Source organism: Trichosurus vulpecula, chromosome 8, assembly GCF_011100635.1.
Source record: "Trichosurus vulpecula isolate mTriVul1 chromosome 8, mTriVul1.pri, whole genome shotgun sequence".
Lineage (NCBI taxonomy): Eukaryota > Metazoa > Chordata > Mammalia > Diprotodontia > Phalangeridae > Trichosurus > Trichosurus vulpecula.
Genome location: NC_050580.1, coordinates 88,686,574 through 88,710,859, shown reverse-complemented (window position 1 = coordinate 88,710,859; position 24,286 = coordinate 88,686,574). Strand labels below are relative to the sequence as shown.

The 24,286-nt window shown below is 36.8% G+C and overlaps 1 protein-coding gene across 1 annotated transcript in view; it reads left to right on the top strand.

Moving 5' to 3' along the window:
• ACADSB (acyl-CoA dehydrogenase short/branched chain) overlaps nt 1–12,968 on the top strand; it is a 54,861-nt gene extending 41,893 nt beyond the window's left edge. The window contains exons 8-11 of the mRNA XM_036734300.1: nt 4,925–5,014; nt 8,919–9,056; nt 9,801–9,900; nt 11,174–12,968. Of these exons, the coding sequence (XP_036590195.1) occupies nt 4,925–5,014; nt 8,919–9,056; nt 9,801–9,900; nt 11,174–11,244 (399 nt within the window). The 3' untranslated portion in view covers nt 11,245–12,968. The remainder of the gene's footprint in view (nt 1–4,924; nt 5,015–8,918; nt 9,057–9,800; nt 9,901–11,173) is intronic.
• The last annotated feature ends 11,318 nt before the right edge of the window (nt 12,969–24,286 follow it).

The following is a 24,286-nucleotide window of genomic DNA, read 5'->3' as shown; positions in this document are numbered from 1 at the left end:
TTTAATTCTGTCTGCTTCACAGCCTGTCTTGTTTTTTTTTTTTAATGAGGATTTGGAATTGCAATATTATCTTGTTTCTGCTAAAGATTCTGCTTTGTGATACTGCAATATCATTATTAAAGAAATTCAGTGCTCATCAGCATTATAACACTCGTAAGAACCACAAATATTTTAAATTATAGGGAGCAGCACAAAAGGTTGTATTGAAGAAATTAAAAGATGAAAAACAAAAGCAAAGACAGTTCTTTCAAGCAACAACGAGACCTAGAAATAATGCCACTGAAGCAACTTGTAAAATAGCTTATATACTTGGGAAAAAGGGAAGCCATTCAGTGATGTAGAAACTGTGAACGAATGAATTGTTGAAAGTGTAGGATGCTTGGAGTCCGATAAGGTTTCCAAGTACACACAACTGCCTCTTTCATGGAGAACCATAACTGATTAGCAGCATGAATTAGCCTTCAACTTAACAGAACAGCTTCATGGAATACTTCAAAAGGAAAATATATATTATTCACTTGTTTGGATGAATCAACTGATACTACAGACTTGGCACAGGTTTTATACTTCATTTGGGTCATAACAAAGATTTTCTTTGCTATGAACAGTTAACTCACTTTGGGCACTCTTGCGAACAGAACATGGGGAATAGATAGCTTCAATAGCTTTCAAAATAAATGTCATGAAGTTGGACTGAATTTGATAAATTTAGTGAGTGTATGTATAGACCTTCCACGACAGAAAAAACATGAAGGGTTTATTGCACAGATAAAAAAATATTAGATCCAGATGCTTTTCTTTTCATTGTATCTTGCACTAGCAAAATCTCTGTGCTAAAGCTACTATTTTAAGTGACACTTTGCAACAAGTTATAAGTTTTGTTAACTATATTCATGCAAATACAATATGGCATCATCAGTTTTATAACATACTGGAGTCAAATAATGAGGTATTCAGTGTGGATTTGCTGTATCATTCTAAAACAGGTTGGTTATCACAAGAATAAATATTTGCCAAAATTTTATCTCTGCAAGAACAGGTGGTTAAATTTTATGAAGAACAGAATCAGCAATGTGAATTACTGAAAGAAGATTTCTATAAGAATGTTACATTTCTGGGTGATATCATGTCAAATCAAAATGACTTGAATATTTCTTTGCAAGGTAAAACTAAGTCTATATATGATGTGGCAAAAAATCCAAGCATTTTTCAAAAAACTTCTTCTTCAAAAGGAAATTTTGGATGAACATTTTCCCCAGTTAGCAAAGGTTGTTGATGAGCAGGATGATATATGCGAATCATCTGAAGAATAGCAGCTGTTATAAACCTATTAATTGGAGAATACGATGAAAGATTCACTGACTTTGAGAACCATGATATCACATTCAAATGGGCATTTCAGCCTCACTTAGTTGATATTACCAAGGTACCTAAAGAACTACAGATGTAATTGATTGAGCTCTCAGTAGATGACATTTTAAAGATCCAGTTGAAATATGGAAAAATGCAGTCGAATACCCACGCCCTTGGTAACATGCCCAAAAATGCTTTCTTGCTTTTCAACCACTTATTGTGGCAAATCTACATTCTCTTACCTAACCCAAATCAAGACACCCTTAAGGTCACAAATCACTGGTACCCATCTAGTGGATCAACTGAAATTGCAGACCTCCATGCTGCAACCAAATATTTAAATGCTTTTCAACAAAAAAGTAGACAAAACAAAATTGTTAAAGGATTAGTTAACTTTAAAATGAACAAATAGTGTTCATTTTTAAAAAATTATTAAGTACATAGTTAAATTTTTACAAAATAACGTACACTTTGAAGTATATCTAATTGAAGTTTCTTGAACGTGGCCTATTTGATTACAGCTAAGCATTAATGTGGCCTTCCAACATGAAAAGTTTCCCTATCCCTGTAATCGACTATGTAGTCTGGACTGTAGCATATGTGGAAAGGAGGAAAGAGAGAAGGGTCCAGGTTGTAAAGTTAGTTAAATGCCAAAAAGGAAATTATATTTGATCCTAGGAAAACAAGAGAGTCCCTAGAATTCCTTAACAGCAGAGAGAACTTTGAGACAGTGTGGTACAGAGGAAGGAAGGCTGGATTTGGAGCCAGATGCTATGCCCTCAGATTCCAGCTCTGCCACTCCCAAATGACTGATGGAATCATCTAACTTCTCTGGGTCTTAGTCTTCTGAAAAACAAGGAGTTTGAACTAGATAAACATCAAGGTCCCTTTCAACTCTAAATCCGGATGACTCTGTGACTATAAGTAGCAAGTGAAATCTAAAACAGGAAGATGTATGCTTCCCAGGGGTGTTTTTCACTGTCATTTAAGGTGTCTTTTCCTTTCAGAAGCACTTTAAGCACCATCTTCTACACAAATCCTTTCCTTTTCTCCCCCAAATACTAGTACCCTTCCTCCCAAACTACTTGTATTTTAATTACTTTTAATATGTTTGTCTTTATAAACTTTATATTTATGCTGTGGGTATATATTTTAAAGGTGTTTGTCTCCCCCATTAAGAATTGTTTCATTCTTTGTACTTATATCCACAGTACCTAGGAAACAGTAAGCACTTCACAAATACTTGTCATTTAATTGGTTGATAATCGGAGCAAAATCCAAATGGAAGAGTTGATTGCTTTTAGATGATGAATTCCTTCAGATGACGCAGTCCTGATTACATCAAGTCCCCGAATGTTGCCTAGTCTTCTAAATGAGATCCATAATCACTTTTAAAAGTTTGGCCTAATTATCCAAAAAGGAAAAACCAGACAGATGAAGAATATCTGGTTTTCATACTGTGGTAGAGATAGTCCATTGGAATATACACCATCATCATCAATACATAGGTTACCTATGAACAGTGCTAGGTCCAGAACTAAAAAGAACTGAAAACTGTGTTTTAGGGAAATTGCTGAATTATTTTAATCACCATGAGCTTCTCCCTAGTTTGAAGAGATTGTAAACACATTAAAAACAAGGAATTTTGCAGAAGTAATGTGAAGGCTGTCATCAAATAAGTGTTTGACTAGAATAAGGCAGGCTGGTTCAGTGAAGGGTAACTAATGTCAGTCCACATAACTGATGCACATCATTGGTTTCCATGTAATATCAGAACAAGAGGGGCAATCAGTTGGACCCCTACAGCAGATGACAAAGAGACCATGGACAAGATTCCCACAGGGTGGGGAGGCATATGAGAATTGCTTGATATCTGATCATTAGAGGATGTAACCACATCAATAAGATCACAGATTCATTGAAGTCCAAAAATAAAGGTATCTTGTAATTTGTGAATCATTATTATAGAACTGATGATTTCCCCCCTTTTTCAACTTATGTTACCCAAGTAGCCAGCTAGTTTTAGATAAAGACTTAAACCCAGGCTTCCCAGAAGGCAACATAATATGCTTCTGTATGATACTGGCTTTTCTATCCTTTTTAAAGCTTATCTATGATTAAACTTTGTCAGATATGGCATTAAAAACTGCAGCACTGGATCTCATTGTTCCCAGGGATATAAATAATATAGGTGTTCTGGCAGTAAAATACACTGCCCTGGCTTTACTCTTAATTACTCTAAGTTACTCTTATAACCTAATTAAAAGTTAAGGTCATGTAGTTATATCTTGGTTAAATACTTTGGGTACCTTTTAGCGAGAGAGGATGTGTCACAGAGTCAGTCCTTGAAACTTTACATGTAGAGGATTTAGCTTTGCAATATTTACAGTTAAAGGCTTTTTTTTTACTTCCATAGATTGTAATTTTGATTGATAACTGATTTTTATCAGTTTCTACATCAATCAAAATACCATTTACCTCTATGCAAACTTTAATAATAAGAGTATGGAATAACCCTGCTATCTCATTGACAATGCTGCTTTTGACATTATTTGTATTTTATATTTGACATTATTTGTATATTACGTGTACCTTGGAAAGCAAGAAATGAAAGGAAAACATAAAGGAATACTAATGGAACATTGATGAGTTTGAGGGTATTTCTACCAAAATGTTTTGTTTAACTCTTATTTTTTCCCTTTAAAAAGCAGACAACTCAAAATTGGTGGAGTCATTGGATAATAATTTAATTGAGCTCACAGATTTAGAGCTGAAAGGGACCTTTCAGTCCAGTTTAAATTCCTCACTTTATAGATGAGAAAACCAAGGCTCAGAGAGTATATGGTAGTATATGGCAGAGGTGAGATTTGAACTCAGGTCTTCTGACTCTACATCTAGTACTCTTATACCGTACTTTTGGATACACAAGATAAAATTTTGTCACAATTTAATTGGCTCAGCACTTGGAGACAGTATGGAAAAAATAGATTTAAAATTTTAATACATTTTTCCTCACCAAAGCTTCAGTGGTGTGAATTAGAGGTGATTAGTGCTTTTACTGTACATCTTATATGCTCTAATGCCCCTTTCACCAAAGCATTAATAATCCTATTAATCATAATCACATGTGATTCAAAAGAGAAGCTAAAGACAGACTGGGTCCAAAGACAGAACATTCAAAAGTGACTTCCCAAGTGAGGATTTGAAGGATACTGAGAGGAGAGGAGAATCTGACAACCCCCTTAGACCAATCTGACTGGGACATTTGGGGGATCAGAAAATCGGAAATTAAGAGGGTTGATTATAAAATCTTTTGATGCTCTGCTGTGCAGAAAGATTTATTTTCCTGTACATAGTTCAATATGTCTTCAATAATATTTCCTGCAGTCACTGGGGTTTTGGCTAGGCCATTTTATACCATTCCTATTTTTAAAAGTAACCCCCCCGGCCTCAAAAACTATTATTGTTTCCAAAAATGACTATTACATCTGCCAAGAAAAAGACTACCACTGTGGACAAATTAAAATATGAGCATGTAAGCCAATCTGACTTTCTTTCTTATCATCTACAGATGTTAGGACTGGCACAGGGATGTTTTGACCACACCATTCCCTATCTTAAAGAAAGAATGCAGTTTGGTGAAAGAATATTTTCTTTTCAGGTAAAACTTATAATGATCATTTAACCCTAATCATTTGTATTATCAGAGAAATCCCTCATATATTTATAAAGGATTTAAATGGGGCAGCAGTAAGGGTATCAAGAATCAGAAGTTCCTTACTAAAATGGAAGCCATATCTAAAAATCTCATCTAAAAATTTGTATTTTAGTCATTGTCTACCACAATGTTCTTTTCCCCCCTTTTTATTTTCAGTTCCAAAATCTCCCTTTTCCTCTTCCCCACCAATATGAGAAGACAAGAAGAACAAGGCTTGCATTATAAATATGTAGTCATTCAAAGTTCCCCATTGCTCAAGCCCAAAAAAGAAAAGAAAAAGAAAGAAAATAACATTCTCTGATCTACATCTTGAGTCCATCACTTCTCTCTCTGGAGGTAGATACCATGTTTTATCATGAGTTCTTTGGAATTGTGGTTAGTCAGAGTTCCTAAGTCTTTCAGAATTGATTGTTCTTACAACAAAATTGTTATCGTATAAGTTGTTCTCCTGATTCTGCTCTCTTCACTCTGCACCAGTTCGTACAGGTATTTCTTGGTTTTTCTGAAACCATCCTCTTCATTATTTCTTACAGCACAGTAGTATTCCATTACATTCATGTATCATAACTTGCTTAGTCATTGCCCATTTGATGAGGATCCCCTTAGTTTTCAATTCCTTACTACTTACAAAAGGAGTGGTTATAAATATTTTTCTACCTATGAATCCTTTTCCTCTTTGACATCTCTAGGACATAGACCCAATTTTGCTTGGTCAAAGAGAATGCATAGTTTTATAGCTTTTTGAGCATAGTTCCAGATTGCTGTTCCATAATAGTTGGACTAGTTCAGCTACACCAACAGTTCATTAAAGAATCTATTTTCTCAAATGCTCTAAATCACTGTTGATTAGAGAAATGCAAATCAAAACAACTCTGAGGTACCACATCACACCTATCAGATTGGCTAACATGACAAAACAGGAAAATGATAAATGTTGGAGAAGATACAGGAAAATTGGAACACTAATGCGGTTTTGTTCAAGTTGTGAAGTGATCCAGCCATTCTGGAGAGCAATTCGAACTATGCCCCAAAGGGCTGTAAAACTATAAAACTTGACCCAGCAATACCACTTCTAGATCTGTATCCCAAAGAGATCGTAAAAATGGGAAAAAGACCCACATGTACAAAAATATTTATAGCAGCTCTTTTGTGGTGTCCAAGAATTGGAAATTGAGGGGATGCCCATCGATTGGGGAATGGCTGACAAGTTGGGATATATGAATGTCATGGAATACTATTGTGCTTTAAGAAATGATGAGCAAGTGGTCTTCAGAAAAACCAGGAAAGACTTAAATTAATTGATGCTGAGTGAAGTGAGCAGAGCCAGGAGAACATTTTACACAGTAACAGCAACATTGTGCGATGACTACCTTTGATAAACTTAGCTCTTCTCAGCAATACAAAGATGTAATACAGCTTCAAAAGACTCATGATGGAAAATGCTGTCCACATCCAGAAAAAGAACTATGGACTCTGAATGCAGATGGAAGCATACTATTTGCTGTCTTTTTTTGGTTTTGTTTCTTCTTTCTCATGGTTCCTCCCATTTTCTAATTCTTTTTTACAACATGACTAATGTGAAAATATGTTTGATATGAATATGTAGATATTGATATGAAGATACTGATATTCATTTGATATGAATATATATAGAGCCTATATCAGATTGTAAGCTATCTTGGGGTTGGCAGCAGTAGGAAATTTGAAACTCAAAATCTTATGGAAGTGAATGTTGAAAACTAAAAATAAATTAATTCATTAACTTAAAAAAGAATCTTTTCTTACAGCCCCTCCAGCATTTGTCATTTCCCTTTTTTGTGAACTTAGCCAGTGTGTTAAGTGTATCATAATGTTCTTTAAAGACTAAGCATTTGACAAATATTGTTCGCGTGAATGGATAACAGTACCCCCCTTTCACAAGGAATGAGTCAAGTCATGTGAGTCCCTTGGCATTTTTCTTGGGACAGAACAACAGTCCTTAAAGAACCTATCAGCAGGTCTTTATAAGATAGGAACCCCCAAAATATATAATTGATATATTGGCTCACATTTATAAGGTACTACCCCACTCTCAACAACACTTCAAGGCAGATAACCTGAGTGTTGTCTCCATTGTACAGATGAGGAAACTAAAGCTCAGAAAGGTTCAGTGATTACTCTATGTAGTACTTAGTACTAGTAAGAGTTGGAGTTAGAATTCAAACCCAGGGCCCCCAACCCAGAACTGCCTGCCACTATACCACCCTGCCTCTGTGCATTATCAAAGGGCTTTCACATCCATAACCTTATTAGTTCTTTCAACAACATCATGAGATCAGTAGGCTAATGATGATGTCCCCTTATCACTGTCTGCAAAATAGAGAAGTCTTGAGTTTTCTGTGCTTTCACAGCTATCCAGCAGACTTAAAACTCTTGGTGTCCACTGCTCTTTTTGCTGGACTATTTCCACAGAGCCATTGGTGTCACGTCCTAGAGTACCAGAGAAGGGAAGAGTGTGAAGCAAGGTTCTTTTCTCTTTTACACCATAGGAAAGAGGTGTTTCTGTGTAGTAGGGAGAATCAAACTCAGTCATATGTAAAATGGTAAAACACTTTATGAAAATAGTCATAATTCTTTAAAATATTTTATTTAGGCAAAACTGTTTATATGCTATAATTTTAAAAATTAAAAAAACCATTTTAGGGGCAGGTAGGTGGTACAGTGAGTAGAACACCAGCCCTGGAGTCAGGAGGACCTGAGTTCAAACCCGACCTCAGACACTTGACATACTTACTAGCTATGTGACCTTGGGCAAGTCACTTAACCCCAATTGCCCTGCCTTCCCCCCTGTAAAAAAAACAAAACAAAAACATTTTAGCATTGTTTTGGAGGATTTTAGGTTTTCAGGTGAGGTTATAAAATAAGATTGCTTTTTTCTTCACTACTATTGTTTTATTCATTTATAACTATTTGTTCTTCTGTTTTATATGAAATTTTGATTCGTCATTGAATGAGGTTCTTATGTTCTAAACACCCAGTATTCTATGTTTCTCAGGTATGTCACTTTCAGGGCTAACACTCTTCCACTAGTCTCTGTCTGATTACGGAAGACTAGCTCTTAGTTGAATGGGTAATTATGTCATTGAGTTCAGGCATCAGAAGTCTTTCAGTTTTCAATTAATATTTCTGGCCAACATTTCCAAGGATTTATCTTTTCCTGTAATTTTTATGATTCAGCTTTCATAGTGACCTTCTCATGCAGGTCGAGCAGTTCTTTTAAGTGCAGTATGCAAAACAAAATAGCTTTTACTGGATTCTTCCATCCTGGGAAGAAAACTGTTGTTGTTCATTTATATTGCTTGATAGTCATACTTTATTATTGCTTGCAAGGAGAATAATGAATGTTTTAAAATGTTTTTAGCACTCTTATATTTGAAATTTTTAGTGCTTTGGGAAATTTCAGAACCAAGTTTTTTTCAAATAATGAAATTAATGGATATAACCAAATTTTGGCCTTACTAGAATTTACCATGAACTCTCTTTTATTTAAGAATTAGAAATTATAATTAAGTTTAAAAAGTTTTTTATTTAAATTTGTGCTATCTTATATTTTATTATCTTGAATATTTATTGTGAGGAATTATTTGAACTTTGAAATGCTCTAAGAAAAGAGGATTTTAACAATGCATATGGTATCATATTTCATTTTAGAATGTAGATTAAGCAGTATTTAAAAAGTAATGCACATGAATTTCCTTTTGCTACATTCTGAGTCTGGCAGTTTTCCCTAGCAAGGCATTCCTTTAAGGATGAGAGATGTTCTTGCAGACTACAATTATAACTTTAATGCTGGGTCTGAATATTGTAGGGAATTCAACATCAAGTAGCTCAAGTGGCCACGCAGCTCGAGGCTGCAAGATTGCTGACTTACAATGCTGCCAGACTTTCAGAAACTGGGAAACCATTTGTAAAAGAAGCTTCCATGGCAAAATATTTTACATCAGAGGTAAGAATAGAAATCTATTTCCAAATAGTTTTTTTTCATTGTGCATGTAACTGGTTTATAAAGACTTTTACCCAAAATTACTAAGTAAATCTACTGACTCAAATAGACAGCCCTTGGTAATTGAACGTGATCAGGACATTTTGATATTTTTGTGGGCACAGCGTGTCAATTTAGTGAGTTGCCTCTTGCAGGATCCTTAAATTAAAACTCACTTGTTTGATAGAATTAACACTTCAGTCACAAGTCAGTTTCGGTACTTATTAATGATGAGATCAAGTTCAGAGTTTTCAGTTTGGCAGGATGTATAAAAGTACATGGAGAGTTTTTATTTAGTATCTAAGGGAGCAACAAAGAAACTATTTCTCATATTACATATTAATGGTGCTCAAAGGAAAAAAAACCTTTGTTCTGATATATGTCATAAATGAGACATTTAACACTTGAGGCCTTTTGGGGGGCTTAGAGGATGACATAGTTATTATTTTAACAGCTAATCCTGGCTGTTTGTCCAGTAATCAAGAGCAGAAAGCTAACCATAACTTTGGCCTGGTTAGCTGAAGGAAAGAGCTTTCTGGAGCCCAAGAAATACTGCAGACTGGCAAGACATTTTAAGGGAAGCAGGGGACAGAAACAAAATGATACATATTTTAAAATGTCATCCTTTTCAAGTGTTTTTCATAGTAAAAATGTTTAATTCCATTGTGTAAGATGAAATTATTATGTAATATTTTACTTTTTTCCTAGATTGCTGGATTGACAACTAGTAAATGCATAGAGTGGATGGGTGGAGTTGGGTATACCAAAGATTTTCCAATGGAAAAATACTTCCGAGATGCAAAGATTGGTAAGTTGGCTTATTCTTAGATTCTTAATTAATCATAAGAAATTACCTTCTACTTAGCATACATTGTATATATTGAGAATATTGCATATATTGAGAACATATTTTGAGAACTAATTAGGGTTTTTCCCCTTCCTATTCCTTTAAAAAATTCACATTAATTTTAAAGCATCAACATACCTTTAAAATGCATCACTAGCACTTAGATTCTTAAGATGGCATACATATAGTTTATATAACAGCCTAAATATGAAAACAAATTTAATGGCAAGTAGGAACTCTAATTTTATCTTTATTTCTTTGCATTTCTTTAATGATTGGTGTGGCTTAATTTAGTTGTTGATGTATGACTATAATTTTAGAAGTTAGTTGTTTAATAGAGCCTGACTAGTTCTGGACTTCTCCCTGCTAATTAAACAGGTAAAATTCCAGTGTCTTCATAATGACCTATTCCATAATAATAGAGCCAACTCTTATTTATACTTGAATACTTCATTGAATCTTTCAGTTTCATCCATATGTGTTCCTTCGATTGATAAAGATGGCAACCCATCATGCTTCCTCACCCAGTACTCTTATTGTCCTTGGTTTCCCACAAATCCCCCACAGAATATCTGTCCGGAGTTCTGGAGGCCTTCCTCTAGGTTTCTACATCTTCTCTGTGACTTCAAAGATGGAAACTTGCAGTTTCCAATGTTGACTCTAAAAATCTTTAAGCCAAATAGAGAAGTATTTAATGTTTGAAATTAGTAAAATTCAACAAGAGGGTGCATCAAGATCGGCAGGTTGCCCAAATTTTTGTTTCTTCCTACATTTTTGACTCCTGCCATTATTACTTTCCTTACTGTTTGAACCGGCTCTCATGTAGCTAAAGTAACCCCCTGTTATGCTTTAGAGAAGTGTCATGGCAAAAATAGAATCCTTCCGTTGCCATCCACAGTTCTCTCTTTGACAATGCAATTTGATATTTAAAATCAGTTTTGTACTATTTATCCTTAACCATATACTAGCCTTTATCAGTTTGTGACTTTTTAAAATTAAGATGGGATTTTTGTCGTCAGTAGAACACTTTTTCTACACGTTCATTTTTAATAGACAATAACTAAAAGATAACCTTAAAGTCTTCATGTTTGTTCTTTCCGTCATTGATTTTCAGTAGTAAGGCAGAAAATTGGCAAGTAAAGCTTTTTGCTCAAAATTTGCCTAACACTCTTGACACTGTATGTTTACTTACTCTTGTTTCTGTTTCTCCCTTCCACCCTGCCCTGTGTTTTAGGTACAATATATGAAGGAACATCAAATATCCAGTTAAATACCATAGCAAAATTGTTAGGTCAAGAATACTGAGGGTCACAAGAACATGACGACTGTTACTGCAGCCACTTTGTAAAACATAAATCGAGTGCCTTAGATGGGAAACAGTGGGGTACTTTCAAGCTGGAATAGTTTTCTACATTACATTCTCTTGGAACATATTGGGTCTCTCTGCTTCTTGCTTCTCACCAGTGATTCAGAGCAGGTAACTTTTCTTCATGGTACAGAGGTTACTTTTTCCCAGCATCTGGCAAAATTAAGATACTTCTTTTGAGGTAATTATTACAAAAATTGTCATTTCAGCTTCATTTTAAAATCTATCATATTTCTAATACAGATCAGAGAAATTGGTATCAGAGTAGGTTATTTGTATTCAATACCTTTGCAGATTCACCAGTGCCTAGTATCATATCTATTTTGCACATGTTTATTGAAAGATTTAATGCTGGTAAATTCAGAAATTGATAGAAATTCATCAAGAAAAGCTAAGAGAGTCATTTTAAATGTCAAAAAATTTGCATAGCATAATAGTGCAAGTCAATTAAAGGAACTGTTTAATTTATATTTAATTGTTTTAATTAGAACAAAATGTGGTTTGTTGTTGAGTTCACTTAAAAATTATAAATGGTCTAATCATGTCAGCAGATTGTAAAGTCTCAGTATCACTTTTCAAGTTCTGTGGTTAAGAAACTTAGTAAAATATTTTTAAATCAGTTAATTTTGTAAAACTAAAGATCTCCACGAGGCACTGTTTTTCAGTATCTCTATATCTTTCTGAATCTAAATTGCATGTTGTTAACCCTAATTAATTTGTTGAGCCTTATCATGAAAAAAATTCAAAATTGTATTTTTTAAAGAAAACATACACTTTAAATCAAGTCCATGGTGAAATATGAATGTTTTACTACTCTATTTTAAAAGGGTTATGCTGCAAATCAGAGAACTTTGACATTTGGTATACAGGTACATTTTCAAAATAACTTTTCTAATGCAATAATAGTTAAGCATTTGAAATATATAAATACAGCCTAAAGGGAGGAACCATCTTTGACTGATGGAGAGAGAAATAAAGAAAAATGTAGTTCAAAAAAGATAGCAATCTACTGTACTATAAAAAAGTTAGTGACGAAAGTCCCAACATTCAGTCCTTCAGAGCAAGAAGTCAGAGCAACCTGAAAAAGAAGGCATTACAATCGTATTTCAATTTACCAGTTAAGATGCTCGAGGAATCGAAGAGGGGCTGTTAATAGTGCCAAAGAATTATATACACAATAGTGTCAACCCTTGCTGGTCTGGGGAGGAAGGGATTGATGCCCAAAAGTAATGTTTTCAGTCTCCTTAATCATTGGATTAGTGACGTTAGAGATTTGTTTTTAGAACACAGGAAATTAATTGGTGTCAGAACTTTTATTCTTACCACTGGGTAGCTTGTGATATTATCGGCATTATATTAAGCTTAACTGATAAGGAATTAATCTGGTTCCTGTCAAAAGTAGATTGATAAAACACATATTAAACACTTACTATGTTCCAAGCAGCATGCTGAAGTATTAAGAATATGCTAATTCAGCATTATTTTGACTTACGTATCTTAACATTTGTCAAATCCATCGGCCACTTGGAGAGATCTGGAGTACTAGGCCTATGTCAAAAATGAGTATTACTATGTATTATCATATGGACATGTGATTACAATGTATTTTAATAAATATTGCCATTGAATTATTTCATAAATGAATTTTGCTTTCTAAACAATATCCATCTGTGCCATTCTGTGTTATTTTAATAGTAATGAAGGTGGGACTTCTTGCTGTTGACCTTTAATGATTCTGGCCTTTGTTTGAATGGGGCAGATAAAGTGGGATGTTTTTGTATTTCTCAGCACTGAGACAATTGGGAGCCATTGATTTGTATCTGATGTGATATTGGAGGTGGGGAACTTCTCCACACCCAGCCAGGGTGAGACCAGGCCCCTCCGACCCTGAACAGGTTATATAAGCTTTCTCACTCAGAGCTCTGAGCCAGAGCAGCAGTGGCGCGTGACTCTGGGCCAGCTGTACACCCAGATGTTGAATTGTATTTGGTCTGTAATTCAGGGTGCTGGTTTTTTCCACTGAACTAAGCAAATGATATTTGTATGCTGGATTACAGTAAGATTGTTAACCCCTTAACGTTGCTTTCCTTAAGTAAAGCAGCTCAAAAGGACCTGTGTTGGCAGCTTTCTGGGTGCTGGTTGTTGGTGGATCTACACCCCCACAGAAGCTGCTAGCTGGATTGTTGATACAGTTATAAATCAGAACTCTATGGAAAGTGGAAAAATCAAGGGCTAAATATCCTAAGGCGTCAATAGTCCGATAAATGCAGAATTGTTTATTATTGTCCATATTAGTGACTTTAAGAAAAAAATCTGTGATCCCTGCTTTTTTTAAGTAATAATTAATACTTGATTTAACCCATTTCTGTCAATTTTTCGGATAAGATTCTTAAGTAGTGGTTATAATTTTACATTCTGGGTCTCGAGGCAAAGCTGTTACAGAAAATATTCTTGTCCCTTTCATTAGTTTCAAACTAAGAGATCCCCAGCAAGAAAGGTCTCCTTGTTTGCAATGCAGATAGTACATATATCAGAGTTGTATTCATAAAACTGTAGTGATTTTGTTTTGGATCACATAGGTGATTTCTGATTTTGTTAATGTAGAGAACTTCCTTTTCCATGAATGGAGATCAGCCACCAACTGAGCTTTAACTGTAGTCTTAAGAGAGCTGGCTGAAGCACTGAAAGTTAAATTGACTTGTCAGGCAGCATGGAGTCAGAGGTAGTACTTGAAGCCAAGTTGTTCTGATTCCCAACTGGCTTTTTGTCCATTAATGTTTGCTGCCTCTGGTATACTGTTTCATACTCATTGCTTAACAGTTTGTCACTCTATATCTGAAAGTAGATCTAACTTTTTTTACCTTTTCTTCTAAATTATATTGGGGCCTTCTTTTTTCTTGTGTCATTATCCCAGCTGTCCCTTCATTTGCTATGTCATTTTATTTGCAAGCTGATCTGGCCATAGGACTAATCAGTTATCTACATGATTTGATACGAGAAGATAGGTTTGAGCACCTACTTTGTTCCAAGCCCTCAAGTCAAAAATAAAATGGCCCTGGTCCTTAACTAATTTTCCCCTGGGGAGGAGACAGCATATATACAAATAAATATTAAAGAAAGTAAGTTGGAGAGAGAGAGAAAGAGAGAGAGAGAGAGGAAACTGAGAGGGAAATAGGGAAAGATTTTGTGGCTTTTGTTGATGGTAGCAGAGGTAAGCCTTGAAGAAAGACCAGTATACAGAGAGAGGGGAGGAGGAGGGAGGGCATTCCAGGCATGAGGACTTATGCTAATGCATACAGGAGATGATGGTGGTAAAAGACGGGGAGTTCTTGACTGTAATTTCTGAAGACCAGAATACTCACAAGCTGAACCGAAGTCACACATGACACCAGCTCAGGAGTTACATTTCCAGCTGAAAGAGATAAGGCACATTCAGAAGACATCCTACACAGGCATTAGATTTTTTGTCAGGCCTAAGTCCTAGTCTTTTTATCTGTAGGAAAGGAATGAATGCCTTTGGCCATAATATCTTCCTCTTTTAACTCCTGGTTTCTGTTTTAATACTGGATCTGTGATCTCATCCACATAGGTACTTCCTCTTGCAATACAGATTATACTGTCCATGCCTGCCGTTTCTATGGGACTCTTGTCCTTGTCCTCCCCAAAGCAGTTTATGTCAGGGAGCTAATTTCATTTACTTCAATGAACATTTATAGAGTGTTCACTATGTGCAAAATACTGTGCCATGAACTAATGTAATTAAAAATACTAATTCACTGTATAGCTGAGGCATAAATTGCTTCCTAGTTCTGCACATATACAATGTGATTGCCCACAATTGATTTCACTACAACAAAATAATTAAAAGTATCACATCCCCATCAGCTGGCATCCTTCAGGAGAGGGCCCAGAAGCCAAACACTAGAGTTCAGTTCTGAGGAGTCACTATGTCTAATCTTCATGCCAAGAGGTGACAGCAGTGAGAGTGGATTGGAATGTTGACCACATCTTTAGCAGGAGAGCCCATATGAATCCAAAAACTGGAGCAAGGGTGAAAATGTCACAGCAGGAGCCAGGTAACCTGAATCAACTCAGAAGCAGGGTTTTCGCTGAAGGACAATTTTGCTATGCTTAGTTTGTTCTCTGGCAGATACCAGAATACCCTTTTCCAGCAGATCTTCATGCACTGTTCACTCAGACTCAGAGAATGTAGAGAGTTGGCTATAATGAAATTTTGCCTTTACTAGCAAGAGAGTTATTACATCTCTGGAAAGAGAAAGGTAAAGAGCTTACATTTCAATGGACTTGGTTTTTTAAAAATAAAATGTTTTTTCTTATAGGCAAGATTTTTTCAGTATAGAATTGAACAGAAAGGAATTCCAGGGCTGTGTCTGACAGTGCAACCAGACTTGAATCCTTTTGGATAGAGGATGGCCAGCATTTACATAGCACTTTATGGATAGCAACGTATTTACAAATCTCTCATTTGTATCTCACAACAATTCTTGGAGACAGGCCCTGTTATTATCCCCATTTTACAGATGAGGAAACTGAGGCAGACAGATGTTAAGTTAATTAACTAATATACGTGTTTTCCTGATTCCAACAAATTAAAAAAAAATAAATTTCCACTTGTAGCAATCCAGGGACAGTTTCCTATACTTCTTTTCTAATTTACAATAGAAATCATAAAAGGTCCAAGATATTCTGTCAAGTCAGACACTACTACTTCATTAATGAAATGTCTTAGGAACTTTCTGTAGCATCCTAATGCTGCATTTCATTTTCTCAGCATAGAGACAGTAACTGGGCCTTGATCCCCAAGGCATAGACATAAGGCAACACTTCCCTGTTACCTCCTTTGGCCTTAGCTGTGTAACGCAGTGCCATTTTCTCACCCAGTCCCAAGGTCTTAGTGCCATGACACCTCTTTCCAAGGGCCCACCTCCCTTCTGCCAGGTCAGGTGCACCCAAGGTTAAAATTCCTAATTGTGACTAAAGCATTCTACTAGCATCTGGAAGACATATCTTAAATAAAATATGGGGGAAGCTATAATGTGGCCTCCTGCATTCTGCCTCATCTTTCAGTTCCTTTTCAAATATAGTCTCAATTCACATAAACATCTTATATTTCCTCCTCCTTTTACATGCCTTTATATATGACACAAACATCTCCTTTACATCCCTTCATTTCTCCAATATCCTCAGCACTAGGAATTCTTAACCTGGGGTCCATGAACTAGGTTTATTTTTTTTTTTAGCTCTTTTGATAATTATATTTCAGTATAATTGGTTTTTATTCACTTAACAGTGTTGTTCTGAGAAGGGGACCACCAGACCACCAAACAGGTCCACGAAGGAAGTAAACAAGCATTTATTAGGTTCCTAATCTGCTCAGGCAGCTAAATGGGACAGTAGATAAAGTACTGTGCCTAGAGTCAGGAAGACTCATCTTCCGGAGTGCAAATCTGGCCTCAGACACTAACTAGCTGTGTGACCTTGGGTGAGTCACTTACCCCTGTTTGCCTCATTTCTTCATCTGTAAAATGAGCTAGAGGAGGAAATGGCAAACCACTCTAACATCTTTGCCAAGAAAACCCCAAGTGGGTCACCAAGAGTTGGACATGACTGAAAAATGACCAAACAACCAAACTTTGTGCTAGGTGCTTTATAAACATTCTCATTTTATTCTCACAACAGCCATGGGAGGTAGGTCCTACCATTCCCATTCTACAGATGGGGAAACTGAGGCAAATAGTTAAGTAACTCACCCAGAGTCCCATACCTAGTTAGTATCTGAGGTCTCCTGACTGCAGGCCCAGTGTTCTCTCCGCTGCACTACCTAATAGTCGTGGCACAAATAATGGTTGTGAACCTTTGCTTTGCCACTCGTTTGACTTTCCTACTCTTGACTCCAGCTTCCTTCTCTGTAAAATCCGAAGGTCTGACTGGATGAATCTCTTTCCAACTCTAAAATGATACATTCCTGTGAGTCCTGGCTCTGACTCTAACTTTGTGAATCTAAGCAAGTTGTCTAACTTAGCTTCAGTTTATGGGATAATAGGACAGGATTGTCGTGAGGCAGGTGCTTTGTAAACTTTGAAGCACCGTGCAGATGTGCTAAAATTGTTACCTTCTTTCCTTTCTTCCGCCTCCCCTGGTGAATCAAATGTAGGTAAAAGAAAATTCGCTAAAACCATGAGTTCTGACATAATGCCAGCTTCCTCCTTGAGATGCAATCAGATTGCCCTGCTCCTAGCTCTGATGCAGTTTTACGTGGTAATTGGATGCATTCAACTTCAAAATGTTGAATTTGGATTCTTTAATATAGTGGAAATTGCGAAACCTGAAGATGACAAAGCATTTTTATGGAGGAAAGGAACAAGTATTGTGTGGGTGGGTGTTCGGGTTGAGGATCATAGGATTTTGGAGGCAAAAATTTTCTTAGTCCAACTCCCCCTTTTTTTTACAGATGAGGAAACTGAGGCCCATAGAGGTAAAGTGATTTGTCTAACATCACATACTAAGTGGCAAAGCTAGGGCTAGAATCCAGGTCATCACACCCCAAATCCAGGGAGGGCTCTTTGTGTTCCACTGGTATAGCAGTGTGAAATAGTGGATTGACCACTGGACGTGGAATTGAAAAGCACTGTGTGCGCCTAGCCTTCCTCTGTATGAGTGTGTATGAATCAGCTAACCTCTCTTCAGTTTTTCTTGTAAAATAGGAACAGTGATACCTATAATTCCTAATTAAAAGGATAATTGTGAGGCCCAAATAAGTTAATGTGTATAAAGCAGTTTGCAGACTTTAAAGTACTGTAGTAAAGTATCAGTTCCTATTTTCCTATTTTTATTTTTAATCCATTTTAAAATTAGGGAAACTGAGGCACGTAGGGACCAAAAGCCTTTAAAAATCAGATAGTCAGAATCAGGTCTGATTGGGGGAAATAATTTTGCCTCATGACAACACTGTTACAATGTGAGGTGAGGGAAGTCTGGGAAGAAGTATGGAGAAAGGAATAAAAGTAGGGGTGTTGAGTGAAACAAGGACCTGTTGCCTCCCTTGGAAAATATGTTCTAGCTGACTCCTTGGGGATATCACTGATTTTGCCTTGCTGCCAAGAACTCCTCTCCTGCCTTCTGCCCAGACCCTTAGATCTGGTTGCCCATAAACTCATTTGATTCGTCAGGGCATCCTGCTTATTTGCATCTACTTTCTTACCAGGTATATCACAACTTTATTTCCCCAGGAGGCTTCATTTTCTCAGGCGCTTAATTATTACTATAAGTCAGCCCTGTGGACTAGGGGAAGCAAAGGGGAACATGATAAGGACAGTCAAGATGCCTTGATTTTTTTTGCTTTTAAATTTATTTTTCTTAAAATATACAAATGTGATCCTAATTATTGCCCTCACAGATCATGTAATCCTTCTTCCCTCTTCTGTATGACAGCCCTTCATTATACCTCACCAGCTATCCTCTAATTCAGCACACATTTATCAGGCACCTCATATGTGCCAAGCCCTGTGCTGAGCGCTTTGTGCTTAAGAAATTTACATCCTACTTGAGATAGAACATGTGCACAGACAAGTGCAGCTGCTATGTAGTAATCCATGTATGAAGTGAGCACCAGCCAGCCAGGCCAGGGAAGGAGGCCACTTGAACAAGGCAGCACCTGAGCTGTGTTTTGAAGGCAACTAGGAGATCGTGGTGTAAGGAAAGGGAACAGACATGGGTGATTAAGAAATTGCACGCCTGAATCACTTGGAAAGGGCTAGTGGTGCCAACAGAAATAGAGAAATTTGGAGGGGGAAATGAGTTTGGAGGAAAATGAGCCATTTGGGAAAGACTGAGTCAGGAGTGTATATTCCCAGTTCACACCATTTCTTGTATAACATGGTCTTCAGGGCCTTCACCAACTTAGTGAATTAGCTTCTAGGTGTGTGCTGTCAATGTCCTTTCTAAAACACAGAGTCCAGAACCGAACGCTGGGATCTAGATGTGTTTTGATCCTCTCAGAGCAGCCAAAAGTTGTATGATTGTTTTGGCTGCCGTGTCTCACTGTTAGCTCATTGAGACTGTAGGGCACTAAGCCCTTACATATCCTTAAAATGAATCCTTTTCTAGTTGTGCCTCCCTTGTCTTATATTTGTGAAGCTGATTTCTTTATAAAGTGTAGGATTTTGTATTTATCTCTTATTAAATTTCATTTTATTATATTTTAGACTTTGAGATCTTTGACATCCCTCCAAACTTTGTGTCATCTGAAAATTTGATAAGAAAATCATCTACACTTTCATCAAAGTCATTGGTTATGTGTATCTTGATAGTTTAATGAAGCATAGATCCCTGGGATACTCCAATGGAGTCTGCTAAGTTGCCATTGACCCATTAATGACTACTACTTGGATTCATTTATTCATCCATTTCAGAATATTTTAAACTCTACTACCGTCCAGCTTTCAGCTCTCCCTCTTGTTCACAGGGATTGTATGAAGAAATACAACCAAATGCTCTGCTAAAATTTAGGTATAGTGTAAAGCCTTGCACATAGGAAGCACTTAAGTTTTTATTGATGAATATAGAATTCCTTTGACATTCAAGTATAGTGACTACTTCAGCAAAAAAAGGAATTAAGGTTAGTCTGCTAATTCCTTCTTGTTGAAGCTCTCCTGTGTTTCAGTAATCTCATTTTCCATTCTAAATTCTTTTTTTTTAAAAAAATCCTTTAACAAGGTATTCTAGAATCCTTTAACAACATATTCTATTCATCAGGAATCAAAGTTAAGCTCACAAACCCATAGTTTGTAGATGCACCCTCTTCCATTAAAAAAATCGGTTTTGTCTCCAGTTCCACATCACCTCTTTCCTCTTACTCAGCTATTCAGATGGATCTGGCAGTTCCTCCCAATGATGCCTATAGCAACCTGTCCATACCTGCACATCCTCTGCAACTCTTGTCCATGTCTTCCCATAATTTCATCGCAAAGGATTCACCCAACATGTTAGAGTCCTTCCTCACTTAGTGGAACACTCTGGCTACCTCCCTCATCATCCCTGGCTCTTGCCACATGCGCGGCCCATCATCTCTTCCTAATGTATATTATCTGATGACATCTTTTCCTACTCTCCTTCAAAGTTCCTCATTGGTTATAACTTACAGCCTGGTCACACTCCCCATGTGCCTCTCCATTACCTTCTGTTTGGTATTAAGTTTTAATTTTCCAAAGTCTCTTTTCTCCCATATCTCATAGCAATACTGGTAGAATGCTGTTGGCATTGAAAAGATGAGTTTTTTTCTTAAAAATTATTGAAGACCCAAAAGAGCTTTTGTTTGTGTCTGTTATATTTAGCAGTAGTTACCATTTTAGAACCATCTTAGAAATTTAAATGGATAGATTTTAAAATATTCATTCATTCATTTTAAAATAACCATAATAAACCCACTACATGTTAACATGTTTGTGAAAAATTATATTTTTCAAAACAAAAAATTAGGAAGGCTTTTTTGTGTATTTTTACAAAATGGTTTAATAGAAGAAAGTTGGATTATCTTATCTGTGCCTGCATTTAATCCACTGCAATATATTGGTTTGGTTGAAGTAAAAGAAGAAAATCCAGCCACATATGGATATGTAGGTAGACAAGGAAAAAGTATTTTAATAATCAAATAATGTCCCACTATTATGAAAATGGTTCTGACCCTGCACAGCCCCTGAAAGGGTCTTGAGGACCCCCATGGATCCACAGACCGCACCTTGAGAACTATTGCTGTAGAGAATATAGGAAGATCCCAATGTTCTTTCTGATTGATAATAAAAAGACAATGGTTTCCGTAGAAAAAAGTGCTACTCTTTCCCCATCCATCATAATCATTGAAGATTCCTTTCAAGCCCTAACCAAAATAACCCACTCTCCACAGTCTTTCAGATATCATCAGTAACATCAGTGATGACGGATGCCGATTCTTTCAGTCCCTTCAGATGTAGTTCATTCTCGCCTGGTAACTTTCACTCATTGGGAACAGCCTGGTGCTCTCATTTTATTCATCTCTAAAATGAGGGATTGAACCAGATGTCTAAAGTCTCTTCTAGTTCAAATACTCTGTGACTTGAGGGAGAGAACGAAACAGAATAGAAAGGTTAAAGTTCTCAAGTTCTTTTCTGCCTTTGATTAGGAGAACTTGTTTGCTTAATGCTCTTTTACTAAACAGATGAATTATAGCTGGATTTTCACTCATCATTTCATAGTGCTTTATACTCTGTGGATTTATCATATTCTCCTATGTTGTGTTTTTCTGTATACCTCTCGACCCATCCACTCACCCCAAATCAGGAGAATATAAGCTTCTGGAAGGCAAAGTCTGGCTTGATTTCGTACTTGTTTTTCCTAGGCATGGGATAATAGGAGATGCTTAGTGTTTGTTTGAGTACTAGATTAAATTTTTCTGAGGGATAGGACACAGATATTATTTAGCTTTGAATCTCCTTCAACATCCCACACAGTATCCTACATGTGATTAACACATAACAAACTCATGTTGAATGAACAATATCGTAGAGATAAATGACTTTGAAAGGCTTAAGAACTCTCTGATCCATGCAATGACTAACCTTGATTCAGGAGAACTTGGGAAGACAGTTGCCACTCACCTCCTGACAGATAAGTGATACGGTTTTTTTTTTGACACAGCCAATTTGGGATTTTTTTTTCCTTAACTACACATGTTTGTAAAAGGGGTTTTCTTTTTCTTTCTTTCTGGAGTGGCTGAGGGAATGAGGATGGGAGGAGAGGAGGTAGGTGGGAGAGAAATCATATTTTCATCGATTTAAAAAATAAAATTTCTTTTAAAAAACGCTTGTTGACTGCCACCTGGTATCATTGTTAGTCTATACTACAAATGAAGGTACCAGAAAAGGGGAAATGACTTCTCACTGTCTCCCCACTTTGGTAGAACCTCAATAAATGCTGCAGGTTAATTATGTGATGCCTTAAATTCAATTGAAGAAGTATTTATTAAATGCATACGATGTAGAATAATTAATAGCTAGCGTTTACATGGCACTTCAAAGTTTACAAAGCATTTTGCAAATGTTACCTCATTTTAGCCTTCCAACCTACCCTGGGAGATAGGTGCTATTATTATTCCATTATTACAGATGAGGAAAGGGAGCTACACCAAAGTGAGTTGGCTAGGGTTATGCAGTTAGTAGGTGTCTGAGGCAGGATTCAAACTCAGGTCTTCCTGACTCCAGGTCCCACACACTATCTGCTGCTCTATGTAGTTGCCCTTAGACATTCCTCTAGGCTCTGGGGTACCAACACAAAACAAAAATGAGTCCCTACCCTCAAAGAAGTTACATTCTTCTAAGGGATAAAACATTTTAGCGTGATGATTTGGGGAGAAGGGAGAGAACACTTGGTTGTTAAACCAAGGGGATCAGGAAAAACTTTTTGTAGGAGTTAGTATGTGAACTGAGCCTTGAAGGAATCTAGAGATTGTAAGAGGTAGAAGTAGAGAAGGTGTACATTTCAGACATGGGAAACAAGCCAGGGAAGCAGGAGACGGACTGCTGGACTTTGTAAATAGTCAACTGTTAGTAAAGGAGGCAGCTTCCTAGAGTGGTTAGGGTACTGGACCTGGAGTCAGGAAGACCTGAGTTCAAGTCTTTCCTCAAATACATATTGTATAACCCTGAGCAAGTCACTTAACTTCTCTGTGCCTCAGTTTCCTCATTTGTAAAGTGAGATTAGAATTAATGGCTAAGATTCCTTCCAAATCGAAATCTGTGCCTACAAGCCTAAAAGCCGCTAGCAGAGTTTAGAGGGGTTTTTTTTCTACTAACGAGAGAGAGAAGAAATCATTTACTTAAATATTACCATAGGAATTAAGATAGGAAAATGGTCTACGTTTTGTCAACTAAAAGGAAAAAGGTTTGGGATTTGCAGATTCACCTATTTCAAACGCAAACTATGAAATTTCTACCTATAAGCAGTATCGGCTTTTACCAGCAGGATCCATCAGGAATCCCCTCTGTAGTCGAGGAACTTCAGACTTTTGCTACCCAGGCACTGCTGCCCAATTTTAATTCCTTCTCTGTGAGCTAGGCTGACAGAGACATTATGCTCTGGACTTTTTTCTTCTCTTTTTTTCCCAATTACCACCCCACTTAGCTCTCTTGCCCTCCTTTCTGAGGCAAACGCCGTGAAACACAGTATGTTGTGGTGAAAAATAAAGCTTCAGAATGAGAATCAGAAAGCAGGTTATAGTCATCTTTATCAATAGCTTGCTGTGAGATATAGGGGCAGCTAGGTAGTGAAGAGGATAGAGTACCATGCTTAGAGTCAGGAAGATCTGAGTTTAAGTCCAGCCTCAGATATTTACTAGATGTGTGACACTGGGCAAGTCACTCAACCTTGTTTGCCTTGGTTTCCTCATCTGTAAAATGAGCTGGAAAAAGAAGGGCAAACCACTCCAGTATCTCAGCCAAGAAAACCGCAAATGTCACAAAGAGTCAAACACGACTGAAATGACTGAATAACAACAAACAACTGCTGTAAGACTTTGCACAACTCACCACACCTCTGGAGTCCTTGGTTTTTTTTCTCTTCAAAATGATGGCATTAGACTGGATGATCTCTTAAGTCTCTCTAACATTCTATTATGCTAAAATTCTAATCAATTAATGTGTTTCCCTTGTCAAGCAGCCAACTTTCAACTTTAATAGGGATTTCCCAGAGACAATTTCAACCCAAAGGAGTCATGATAATGGTGAGAATCTTAGGCACTTTGGCAGGCTGATGTAGAGACTCAGAGCAGAAGGAATACAAGGGTATATTCAGATAGAATAGGAGGGCACCTGGCAGCCATCAGTGTTCAAGGCAAAATGGGCCTGAAAGCCCGCCAAAAACTGGAAAGACTGCCCAGAGAATGAAAAATTGGAAAGTAGGCTCAGATTTCCCACGCCCAAAATAAAAAAT